This window comes from Mirounga angustirostris, unplaced genomic scaffold (assembly GCF_029215605.1).
Source record: "Mirounga angustirostris isolate CCGP_5_RB_7025 unplaced genomic scaffold, mMirAng1.0.hap1 SCAF_4, whole genome shotgun sequence".
Classification (NCBI taxonomy): Eukaryota; Metazoa; Chordata; class Mammalia; order Carnivora; family Phocidae; genus Mirounga; species Mirounga angustirostris.
The window spans coordinates 189544519-189556782 of record NW_026991712.1 but is presented as its reverse complement, the minus strand read 5'-3'; the positions used below and the strand labels follow the sequence as shown (position 1 = coordinate 189556782).

Sequence of the window (12264 nt, the reverse complement as noted above, 5' to 3'; positions counted from 1 at the left end):
TCAGAACACTCAAGTATTGGTGGATATGAATTGCACCTTACGAATAAAATACACACAGAAAACCTTTATAATGTGTGTGTTTGTAACACAAGGTCTGTGAAGAGCCATCATTCTGTGTGCATTGGCTTAATTTTAACTTGTTTATTTCCTATTCATTGTACTACTCGCATGTGTTTGGTAGCAGGTTAATAATAATAGATATCGGGGACTTAAGAGAAATATACTTACCACGAAAAATAAGGTATTCTAGCTACAGGCTGCTTTTTGTTTAATCGGGACCGTGACGGCCATGTTGATCCTCCTACTCTCAACTAGCGTGGGGCAGCCTTTCTGATAGCTCTCTGGGATGTGACAGCTGCTGGGGGGGTAAGGTCTTGTATGTGGGGCTTTCTGTTGGGAGTGGAGCAGACATAGGTGAGGAAAAGGGGGCAGTGGTCTCGGAGGGAGGGGTCACCAAACAAGATCTGGTCCAGGAATGAGGGTGGGCACGTGTGTTTTCTGGTTGAGGTGAGCTGTGGCCTCCCTGAAAGCCCCCTGGCACACAGGAATGCTTGCCTGGTGCCCAAGTGTCCTAATACCCACTCTCTCCCTTTCCCCCACAGGACATGCCAAGGAGGCCCTGAGTCTTGCACAGATGCAGGAGCAGACGCTGCAGCTGGAGCAACAGTCCAAGCTCAAAGTGAGTAGTGGGGCTGGTGCTGGCCGAGGTAGGCCACATCCCTGTGGTGGAGGGACGACCTGCAAAGAGAAAGTGCATGTGGGCGGTGGGCACAGGGCGGGTTCCTCAGACATCTCCTTTCTTGGATTTGCCTTCTTGCTTGTGGTTAAGAGGGAAACAGGAAGAGGTCAAAGATGCGCTGGGTTTGTGGCCTGAGTTCTTGCAGCAGAACCACCTGGAAGGGCTGGTGTGGGTGAGGACCATCTGGTCTCCCCAAGGGAGATTCTTACCTGGTTTCTCTGCATTCGGCAGGACCTTTATGCTGAGCACATAGCAAGCATAGAAAAGACACAGGCTCTGCCGTCCATCGTTGGCTGTTGTAAAGCGTAGTCCAAAAGTGAGCACGTGGGGCGCCTGGGTGGCTCAGTCGTTAAGCGTCTGCCTTCGGCTCAGGTCATGATCTCAGGGTCCTGGGATCAAGCCCCGCATCAGGCTCCCTGCTCACTGGGGAGTCTGCTTCTCCCTCTGCCCCTCCCCCTGCTTGTGCCCTCGCTCGCTCGCTCTCAAATAGTCTTTTAAAAATCTGTATTTATTTGGGGCGCCTGGGTGGCTTAGTTGTTAAGCGTCTGCCTTTGGCTCAGGTCATGATCCCAGGGTCCTGGGATCAAGCCCCGCATCGGGCTCCCTGCTCCACGGGAAGCCTGCTTCTCCCTCTCCCACTCCCCCTGCTTGTGTTCCCTCTCTCGCTGTGTCTCTCTCTGTCAAATAAATAACTAAAATCTTAAAAAAAAAAAAAAACCACACACACAAAAGTGAGCACGTGACATAAGCCACCATGGAAACAATGTTGGGGAAGGGAGTGACAGACACCCCAGGAGACCATCTTGCTCCTTTGGGGCCCAGCCCTGTTTTCCTGGCACTTCACTACTTGTGGTCTGGGCCGTCCTGGGCCTTGGTGCCCATGCAGCTGGGAGCTGACAGGCATGTGGGGTGCTGGTCTAGGCTGTGTTTTTTGGATGCCCCTCCTGCTCCTGTCCAGCCAGTTTGGAGCCTACCTGGGAAAGGGTTGCTGAGGCAGTGTGAGCCCTGAGCCTCAGAGTCCTGAGAGGGAGGCCCCACCAGCTCTGGACTTGCAACCTCTGGTATATTCTGTAGGAATACGAGGCCGCTGTGGAGCAGCTGAAGAGTGAGCAGATCCGCGTGCAGGCTGAAGAAAGGAGGAAGACTCTGAGTGAGGAGACGAGGCAGCACCAGGCTGTAAGGACCACATGGCCCCACGGGCACAGGGTGACCAGGGTGGAGCGCGGCTGGGGCACACCATGGTCCCAAAATTCAGTCTGGGTCTGTTACCCATCGAGACTCTGGGATGCCCTTGTGCAAATATCAAAAGCCCATGGATCCCTCAGTGCTGAGCGTGACGGGGAGTACACGTGTACCAAGTGTGTGTGCTCATTAACAGCAGGTAGAGGTGGGTGGCTTATCTGGGAGCCCAGCACCCAGTAAAGTCTGGATTCAGATGTGGGTTTCAGGCCGTCCACCAGCTTTTTCAGCTGAGCTGTATTCACACTGCCCTCTTCCTCCCTAGAGGGCCCAGTACCAAGACAAGCTGGCCCGGCAGCGCTATGAGGACCAGCTGAAGCAGCAGGTGAGCTTAGCACATTTGCATGGGAGGGGAGCTGCCTCTGTCCTCCCCGAGAGCACATATTTGGGGGCAGCTGTTGGGCCAGAATTCAGAGTTGTTTTACCAGCGGTAGGTGCTAGGTCCCAGGGATGCACACACACATGGGACACACGGGCCTCCAGGCTCTGGCTGTGGGGAGGGTTCTTCTGAGAACCTGGGAACCTGGCTGTGACAAGTTCATGGTAGAGGTGATTTCCAAATGCTTGTACCTGTTTGGGCATTCCAAGGAAACCCAGTCATCAAAAAGCATGAAACCTTACCATTTGCTACGACATGGATGGAGCTAGAATACATTGGACTAAGTGAAATAAGTCTGTCAGAGAAAGACAGCGTGATTTCGTTCATATGCGGAATTTAAGAATCAAAACAGATGAATACAGGGGAAGGGAGGAAAGCAAAGGAGAGAAGGAAACAAACCATAAGAGACTCTGAATGATAGGAAACAAACTGAGGGTCCCTGGAGGGGGGGGAGGGGCTAGATGCGCGACGGGGATGAAGGAGACACTTGTGGTGGGTACAGGTATTGTATGTAAGTGATGAACCACCGAATTCTGGTGAGGGCAATATTGCACTGTATGCTAACTAGAATTTAAATAAAATTTCTTTTAAAAACGTAAATTTAACAGGGGAAAGACAATGTCTTGAGGACAGCTATGAGTCTGGACTAGAGGTGCCCAGAGGTCTATCCTGTGGCGGAACTGTGCCGCCCCCTCCCCCCATGCATGTGTGCATATGTCCTGGGTGGGGTTCAGACCCGCCTGCCAAGGGCTATGGAGTGTGTAGGCCCCGGGGCATCATTCCCAGAGAGGTTTGGAGACCCCGGGGGCAGCAGAAGCTTCCCCCCAGGCTGGAGCAGCTCATCTCTTAGATTGATTGTTGATCCCTTCCTAATATATTTTTTAAGGTTTTATTTATTTGTTTTAACGAGAGAGAGTGCGCGTGCATGAGCGGAGGTGGGGAGGCAGAGGGAGGAGGAGAGACTCAGGCAGTCTACCTGCTGAGTGCAGAGCCCGACATGGGGCTCCATCCCACCACCCTGAGATCATGACCTGAGCCGAAACCAGGAGTTGGATGCTCAACCGACTGAGCCACCCAGGCACCCCAGATCAGTTTACTAATTTTGAAAGCTTTTCCCTTTCCCCTGTGGCTTCTCAGCAACTTCTCAATGAGGAGAATTTACGGAAGCAGGAGGAGTCGGTGCAGAAGCAGGAGGCCATGCGGCGAGGTAGAGTTGGGCTTTGGGGGCTATGTGCTTGGAGCGGTCCTAGGCTCGAGAAGGGCCCCTGGGGAAAGCAGGCTGTAGGCACGGATACACGTTGCTTCAGGTACTTTGATCCCCAAGCAACATTTCCAAGACTCTCGATAGGAGCTCTGCGTTCCTTGGTTGGGACTTTGTAGCAGAAGCCTGGGCAGGCCGGGCATTCCCCCAGGGTCTGGGAGGAGGGTTGCCTGGGCCTCACTGGAAGGATTAGGGGGCCGTGGGCTGAACACCCTCCTCCTGCCCTTTCCCTGGGCAGCCACTGTGGAACGGGAGATGGAGCTGCGGCACAAGAACGAGATGCTGCGGGTAGAGGCTGAGGCCCGGGCTCGGGCCAAGGCGGAGCGCGAGAATGCGGACATCATTCGTGAGCAGATCCGCTTGAAGGCTGCCGAGCACCGCCAGACCATCCTGGAGTCCATCCGGTGAGGGCCGGTCCCCACAGGCCCCTAGCACAGCCCTTCACGTGTGCCAGGAGGCCCTCGGTCAGTGCCTTGGCAGGAGGCGGCCTCTCAGCAGGTCCTCCGGGTGCTGACCTTCAGGGCTGACCTTCAATGCCCTTGCCCTGTCTCCAGCCAAGGGCCTAGGTCGTTCTGCCCGGTCACATCGCTGCTTCCTCTACAGGACAGCCGGCACCCTGTTTGGGGAAGGATTCCGTACCTTCGTGACAGACTGGGACAAAGTGACAGCCACGGTAAACACTGCTGCTGCGTCTCCCTGCTTGTGGCCTGTGTCAGGGTCGCCGTTGGGTCGTGTGCCTGCACTCAGTGGTGGGAGGTGTGCCAGGCAGGTCCAAGGTGTAAGCATGCGCTGCTTCTCTTCCCTCCCGCCCCCCTGCTGTGAAAATCGGAAGCGGCGCGGCCTCTGGGTGTGGGGCGCAGGGAGCAATTCAGTGTTAACACTGGCGGTGGGTTTTTTAACCTTTGGGCTGGACGACGTGGGAAGAGGTGCTAGAGCTTCAGTTTCCCTCTTCCTTAGAAGTGCTGCCCTTTGGAAAGTGTAACTGGAAATCTGCCTGGCAGCCTCAAGGGTGGGGCCCAGCTAAACCTCCAGGGGCGCCCCGGAGATGAACCCCTTTAAACCGTGCTCTGGTAAGGGTTCCCACCCTCTAGCGGGAGGCGGAGGGCAGCCAACAAGGCTGTAGGACTCCAGGCACACATTCCAAGGCCCTGTGGTCTGTGCTGTGCCACGCGGCTGCTTAGCACTCAGGGTAGAGGGGAGGGCTTCAGCCAGGACTGGTTCCCAAAAAGCCCACCAATTCTTCAAGTACTTCCTAATGTCAGCATTGGGCCGGGCACCGCTCTAGGCTGCACAGTGTGACTTGGCACTTGCTCACGTGGTACTGATGCCCTAACAAAGGGTGAGACAAGTAACCATGCTGACCATGAGCGTCCCTGTGCACCCACATTCCTGGCCTGCTGGCTTCTGAAGCCCTTTCTGCAAGTGCCCTGCTTTGGGCATAGTTCTAGCCTCTTTCTGGAGACAGTGAGAAGCAGCAGGGGAGGTCAGGCTGTGCCTCAAGGAAAGCAGGGACTGGACTACCAGGGGAGGGCCAGGATGCCAGTTGAGGAAACCGGCAGCTAGTGAGACTGCTGGCTCTTTTTTTTTTTAAGATTTGGTTTATTTATTGGAGGGAGGGAGCACAAGGTGGGGGAGGGGCAGAGGAAGAGGGAGAAGCAGGTTCCTTGCTGAGCAGGAAGCCCCATGTGGGGGTCCATCCCAGGACCCTGGGATCACGACCTGGGCCAAAGGCAGATGCTCAACCGACTGAGCCACCCAGACAACCCCTCCCCCCAGAGTGTTTTAAAGGCATTCTGACTGCTCGTGTGGTCTGAGCACCCTGTGCACTCAGATCTTTCCAGACTTTTCCAGCTGTTGTAAACATCTATGTTGAATCTCTGTTGAATCTCTCACGTCCATCTTCAGTCTGGGATCCTCACCTTCCTGGGGCAGTGTTGTGGGCTGACAGTCAGTCCTGGCCTGCCCCCTGACAGGAGCTCCTTGGTGGGGAATCCAGGCACAGGACAGGCTGAGCAGGAAAATGCCCTTTGGCCATCCTTCCTATTTGATCAGCTGCTCATGAGTCAAGCGTTTACCTTCCCAGCAAGCCGGGTAGACTCACGGAGGGGTGGTCACTGGAGAGCGCTGGGTGATGTCAGAGGTTGCTGGATTCTTGGGGCCGGCCCAGCCCCACCTCCCCCATCACAGGCCTCTTGTTCCTGTCACTGTAGTCACCACCTGGTCTCCTGGAACCTCATTCCTGTGGTCTTAGAGAGTCCTTGCTTCCCCCTGCAGCAGCCAGGCTGTTTGTCTTGTAGGGAAGACGTTTCAGTTTCGTTTCCAGGTGTTGGCATACCTTCCAGGAATCTCTTGTAGTTCTTGGTCACCTGCCCTGTGATTGTGCTTCCACCACAGTGTTCGGTCTGTCTCCTCTGAGCCTCAGGATCTCTCTGTCTCTTCGTAGCTGGGGCTCCTGTTGCCTGGAAGCTTCCCTAATTCTACTGGAGTGCATCCTCCAGTAGCTTTCTGAGAAAGGGTGGTTATGATAAGCTTTTTGATATCGCATCTGTCTGGAAGTATCTGCGGTCATGCGAAATTGAGCGCCAGCTAGGACACTGCTCTGTGACCCTTGCTGTCACCTTGCATGGGATGGGATGGGGGGAGGGCGCGGTGCCGACTGCTGACAGCCTGGTGCAGGATTGGTGGGTTCCGCCTGCCTTCCCGCTGCCCCGCTCTAGGTGGCTGGGCTGACGCTGCTGGCCGTCGGAGTCTATTCTGCCAAGAACGCCACATCTGTTGCTGGACGGTACATTGAGGCCCGGCTGGGGAAGCCGTCCCTGGTGAGGGAGACCTCTCGTATCACCGTGCTGGAGGCTCTGAGGCATCCCGTGCAGGTAATTGTGGGCCCCGTCCTCCCTGGAGTGGCATGTCCTTCCCAGTTCTTTCTGGCATTTCAGCCAGGTTGTGAACACGTGTCTTCATTTTCCCCTCTTTACCCAAATACTGTCTATTCTCTCCGGCATGTTGGATTTGATTGTGGCTTTTTTCTCTCTGACGCTATTCTGGGAGCCTGTCCACATCAGCACTGAGGAGATCCTCACCCTAGTCCACTTGGTCACCTCTGGATTTGTTAATGTGACTTGGCCCGCTGGGTAGATTTTGGGTTGTTTACAAAATCCTGGGGCTCCTCTGTGCCATCATCCTGTGAGAGAAGGTGCTGGAAGCAGCACAGTGTGAGCTTCCTTCCTCTTCCTCGAGGGGAGCCAGGCTTCCTGCCCGGCTTGATGTCCTCCCACAGGCTGTGGCTGGATCTCCATAGTGATCACTGTGGGTAACTGAGAAAATAAAGATCGGTAAAGAATCTCTTTCTTTCTTTTTTTTTTTAAGATTTTATTTATTTGAGGGAGAGAGAGGATGATGAGCTGGGGTGGGGGGGCGGGGCGTAGGAGCAGAGGGAGAAGCAGGCTCCTCACCGAGCAGGGATCCCGATGCGGGGCTCCACCCCAGGACCCCTGAGCCAAAGGCAGACCCTTAACCGACTGAGTGCCCCAGGCGCCCCTAAATCAGTAAATGATCTGAAGGGGCTCCTGGGTGGCTCAGTCAGTTAGGCATTTGGCTCTTGATTTCATCTCAGGTCATGATCTCAGTGTTGTGGGATCGAGCCCCACGTCGGGTTCCCTGCTGCGGACTTGTCGTCTAGGCCAGTAGCACAGACAGCCTCGCAGGCCCCCCGTCCAGAGTCGGAGTGGGGCCCCGTCACATGTGGCCTGGAGTGTGAGTGCCGCGGCAGTTCTGTTCCCACGTGGCAGTCTAGCTGCTCCCCGTGCTCCATGCCTGGGTCGTGGGCTCTGCTGATAAGCTTGACTGTCCCCATGTTGTGTCCCCCGCCCCATAGGTCAGCAGGCGGCTCCTCAGTAAGCCTCAGGACGCACTGGAGGGCGTCGTCCTCAGTGTAAGTGGTGCTGCCCATCTGGGGGCTGTAATAGGCTTTGGGGTGGGAGGTGCTCTTCTGCCCATGGAGGTTTTCTACAGGATGGGGCTGCTTTTCATTCCTTTTTTTTTTTTTTAAAGATTATTTATTTATTTATTTGACGGAGAGACACAGCGAGAGAGGGAACACAAGCAGGGGGAGTGGGAGAGGGAGAAGCAGGCCTCCCGCTGAGCAGGGAGCCCGATGCGGGGCTCGATCCCAGGACCCTGGGACCATGACCTGAGCCGAAGGCAGATGCTTAACGACTGAGCCACCCAGGCGCCCCGGGAGAGAGAGAATCTTTTTTTTTTTTTTAAAGATTTTATTTGATAGAGACACAGCGAGAGAGGAACACAAGCAGGGGGAGTGGGAGAGGGAGAAGCAGGCCTCCCGCTGAGCAGGGAGCCCGATGCAGGGCTCGATCCGAGGCCCCCGGGACCGTGATCCAAGCCGAAGGCAGACGCTTAGGGACTGAGCCACCCGGGCGCCCCAGCTTTTCATTCCTAGAGTAGAATGCCTGGGGTAAGCTGCCTCTTGGGGCTGCCAGACAGGCAGCAGAGTGTCCCCCAACCTGCCATGTCCCCTGGCAGCCCAGCCTGGAAGCACGGGTGCGGGACATTGCCATAGCAACGAGGAACACCAAGAAGAACCACAGCCTGTACAGGAACATTCTGATGTACGGGCCTCCTGGGACTGGCAAGACCCTGTTTGCCAAGGTGAGGGCACACGGCCACGCAGGTGGGTGGGGTGCCGTGGGCAGAGGCTGCAGCTGTGGCTCTTAGGGATGGGCCACATGGGGGGGCAGCTTTCCAGGCAGGGGGCATCCCAGCAGTACCTGGTGGGGGGCCAGACTCAGTGCATTTGGAGGGGAGGAAAGTAAACAGGCTTTGCCCTCCACCCCCACCCCTGCCCCTCTCTCGCCTAGAAACTTGCGCTGCACTCAGGCATGGACTATGCCATCATGACAGGCGGGGATGTGGCCCCCATGGGGCGGGACGGTGTGACTGCCATGCACAAGGTCTTCGACTGGGCCAGTACCAGCCGGCGAGGGTGAGCCGGGCCCCTCCTGGGATGGCCCCCTGCGTGCATGCGCTTGCATGGCCCGGGTTCCCAGCGGCCACCGGAGCACCAGCTGGGGGGTGGGTTTGGGGGGCGGTGTCGGTGACTTCCCCTGCAGCTTGTCTCCATGGTTGTGCACAAGGCTGGAATACTCTGGGGTTGGGAGTCCAAGGGAGAAATTCACCCCGGGAGTAGATTCCTGGTGGCTTGTGCTCATCACGGGAGCCTCGCTTTTAACACATTGAAGACGAGCGGCTGCCAGCCCCGATACTGAATTTAGTGCCAAATTAGGATGTTTGGCACAAACCAGTCGCTTCCCCGGAGCGCCGGCACTGGGCATTCCCCTGTCGGGTCTGGGGTCCCCAACCACTACTGAGGTTAGCCGGCACTTTGTGTTCCTGAAACAGTTTAGTTTTAGCGTGCTCAGCGCCTTAGCATGCAACTGGGCAGCCCTCACCCACTTCTTGTTCGTCCTTTTCCCTTCACAGCCTCCTTCTCTTTGTGGATGAAGCGGACGCCTTCCTCAGGAAGCGAGCGACTGTGAGTATTCTGGAAGCTTCTATCTGGCCTGCTGGGCCCAGCCGGCTGTAGGTGAGCGGTCAGGAGTGGTGTCCAGCGCCGCGTTTGTGCTTTACGGGGAGGTTGCTGGTCACTCACAATGATGTCTGACCCAGACCTGCTCCTCAGCTGCACTTTTTTCATAAATTTGGTCTGAAAAGCAGGAATTGATCCCGGGGCGTCTTTAAAGTCTTCCTTGAAGTTAAGTCTCATGGAGACCCTGTTGTGTGGGGCTCTCAGAGGGATGGAGTGGCGCCTTTGTTTAACTTCCCCCGGCTGCCTCCCATCTGATGCCAGAACTTTGTCTGCAGGAGAAGATCAGCGAGGACCTCAGGGCCACCCTGAACGCGTTCCTGCACCGGACAGGACAGCACAGCAGCAAGTGAGGGCCACCCGCCAGTGCGAAGTCCCTTTGCAGAGGGAAACTGAGGCTCTGCTTGAGGTCACACGGCTGCTGTGGGGCGGGGCTGGAACAGGGCATGCACACTTGCCTGGGCGATGGGAAGGGCCGGTCGGGGTGCAGGGGGGTTTTTGTGGAGACTTCTGAGAAGATGTGCTGGGGAGTCTCAGGAGAGCCAGGCGCAAGTCTTTGCCCACAGGTCACTGCACTTGGCATCTCTGCTGGCCCTCCATTGATGGGCTGTAGGGGTGGTCACCCTCCGGCCAGGTGCCCTGGGGCATAGGTTGCTCTGGAAAGGGGCTCGCTGCTTCTGAATCGCCTCATCTTGCCCTCTTGCATTGTTGAGGGCCCCCAGTCCTGTGCCCACTAGTCATCCATGGGGTACCTAGCCCCGCCAGTCAGCTGTGTGGCCCCCCAGTCATATGCTTCCCCCTTGCCTGCCATGGCTACTGCCAGCAGAGACCCCCGCCCCTACTCAGACTCCCTGAGAGTCTGGGCCAGGTTCCTGCTGAGTTGGCCCTTCTGCTCAACTAGCTGAACCCCAGACCCTGCAGCTCAGGTTGGGGAGGGGCAGAGGTCTCAGGCCGTGGGGTCCCTGTTCCTCCACACAGCAGAGCTTAAATGGCCACCCCATCAGGCTGGGCCCTTGGTCAGTGGAGAGGTGTTCGAGGGAGGGATGGGTAGCAGGGGGCAGTGCTGTGCCTTCCTGGGTTTTTCAGGTTAAAAAGCTGCCAAATAGATTCTCCTAGAAAATTGTTCTGTGTGAGTTTAAGAGGCTCCCTGCCCTGGGGGCCAGCGCCCAGGTCAGGCAGCCCCTTAGCCCCTGCTCTGTGCTGGCTTCAGGTTCATGCTGGTCCTGGCCAGCAACCAGCCCGAGCAGTTTGACTGGGCCGTCAACGACCGCATTGACGAGATGGTCCGCTTCGACCTGCCCCAGCGGGAGGAGCGGGAGCGCCTGGTGAGGATGTATTTCGACAAGTACGTTCTGAAGCCAGCCACAGAAGGAAAGCAGTAAGTGTGCTGATGGCCTGAGCACTGGGGGGCCCTCTACTCCACCAGCTCCTGGCCCCGGTGCTACACTCCCATCCTAACCCTGTGGGTCCACATGGGGGTCAGGGGTACACACCTGCTGGCCCCCGTGCCTCCTGCTTTTTGCCAGGTTTTTGACTCAGTGGCCCGTCATCACAAACAAGCTAGCATCTCCATCCTTTTCTGCTACGTGAAGTCTCTTAACAGTTTGGGGCTTTTGAGGAGTGGAGGCTGCAGTCAGGCCCTGGAGAGTGAGGGGCTATGGTGGTGGTTGCAGACCTTGGCTGAGCTTTGTTCACTCTGAGGTGGTCGTGGCGGTCTCGGAGGTGACTCTCCGTTGTTCACTACTCACCCCGACTCCCGGGAGCCGGGGCCCCTCGCCAGCACACAGCAAGGCCCCCGTTCTGTAGAAGTCACCAGGCGATGGGGAAGCCCTCCACATTCTGTCCCGGCCACCCTCACTCATTGCTCTGTCCAGAGTGTTCCATATAGGCAAAGGCGGGTCTATTTTTAACCATCTCCGGGGAGCTGGATCTCGCAGCAGCACTGACCTGAATCCCTCCTGTCGCTGGTGGCAGTGAGAGCCGTGTTCTGTTCTAGGACGGGCTTTGCCTGCCCGTGCTGTCCCTCTGCTGCCGGAGCCCTTGCGTTCCACTATCTGGGCCTCCTTTCTCCTTTGCACCCGGCTGGCCCCAGTACCCCCACCCCCACCCCAGCCTCCCAGTGGCCCGTTCTGGCCTGACTACAGTCCAAACACTGGTTGTGGTCTGAGTTTCTGAGTCCTTTTTTCCATGGGTGTTTTGTTTTTTTTTTAAAGATTTTATTTATTGAGAGAGAATGAGACAGAGCGTGGGGGGGTGAGGGTCAGAGGGAGAAGCAGACTCCCCGCCGAGCAGGGAGCCCGATGCGGGACTCGATCCCGGGACTCCAGGATCATGACCTGAGCTGAAGGCAGTCACCCAACCAACTGAGCCACCCAGGTGCCCCTTTTCCATGGGTGTTTGACTGATTGTCCTGGTCTTTAGCCAGACCTGACAGGCATCCTATACTCCACACGGGAGCACCATGTGGGAATTTCTCCTTTACAGGCGCTTGAAGCTAGCTCAGTTTGACTACGGGAGGAAGTGTTCGGAGATTGCATGCCTGACGGAGGGCATGTCGGGCCGGGAGATCTCCCAGCTTGCTGTGGCCTGGCAGGTGAGCTGGGGACGTGCTCCCTACTACAGGTGTGAGCTTGACCAATTGGGAAATACTGAGTCATTGGAAGGTAACCGGTGCTGGCCCCTGCTCCCCCCCCCACCCCCCAGGGTGTTTCTGTTGAAGGGTTTTCTGCACACAGATGTCATGCCCTGTCCTGCATTCTAGCCACCACCTGCTTCTGCCTCCCCGCCCCCCCCCCATGCATGCAGGGAGGGTGTGGAGACGTGTCACTAGCTTTGGGTATTATGGCCTACCTCCTTGTCATTGTGGTTTTGGTCCAAATCAGATAGAGCTCTGAAATCAGGTGGGGTTTCCTGGAAATGAGCCAAGTGTCACATGGGCATCAAGGTCCCACAGGCTCAGGCTTAATGTCTTGGGAACCTCTGGAGTCTGTCCCAAGCTGGGGCCTAGCACATTTGGGGCAGGCGATTCTGTAGTTGGGGGATAGGGG

At 56.7% G+C, this 12264-nt stretch overlaps 1 protein-coding gene across 5 annotated transcripts in view; it reads left to right on the top strand.

The window, feature by feature from the left end:
* The window catches only part of LOC123860169 (ATPase family AAA domain-containing protein 3), a 32877-nt gene that overhangs the window by 14506 nt on the left and 6107 nt on the right, over positions 1 to 12264 (top strand). For 4 of the 5 annotated variants that reach the window (XM_064590113.1, XM_064590116.1, XM_045898918.3 and 1 more), the window contains 14 exons: positions 603 to 679; positions 1814 to 1915; positions 2244 to 2303; positions 3495 to 3564; positions 3857 to 4022; positions 4222 to 4291; positions 6336 to 6491; positions 7493 to 7549; positions 8158 to 8283; positions 8493 to 8617; positions 9115 to 9166; positions 9496 to 9566; positions 10428 to 10595; positions 11702 to 11810. In XM_064590113.1, coding sequence (XP_064446183.1) covers positions 603 to 679; positions 1814 to 1915; positions 2244 to 2303; positions 3495 to 3564; positions 3857 to 4022; positions 4222 to 4291; positions 6336 to 6491; positions 7493 to 7549; positions 8158 to 8283; positions 8493 to 8617; positions 9115 to 9166; positions 9496 to 9566; positions 10428 to 10595; positions 11702 to 11810 — 1409 coding nt within the window. The remainder of the gene's footprint in view (positions 1 to 602; positions 680 to 1813; positions 1916 to 2243; positions 2304 to 3494; positions 3565 to 3856; positions 4023 to 4221; positions 4292 to 6335; positions 6492 to 7492; positions 7550 to 8157; positions 8284 to 8492; positions 8618 to 9114; positions 9167 to 9495; positions 9567 to 10427; positions 10596 to 11701; positions 11811 to 12264) is intronic. The other variant, XM_064590114.1, reaches the window with a different exon arrangement.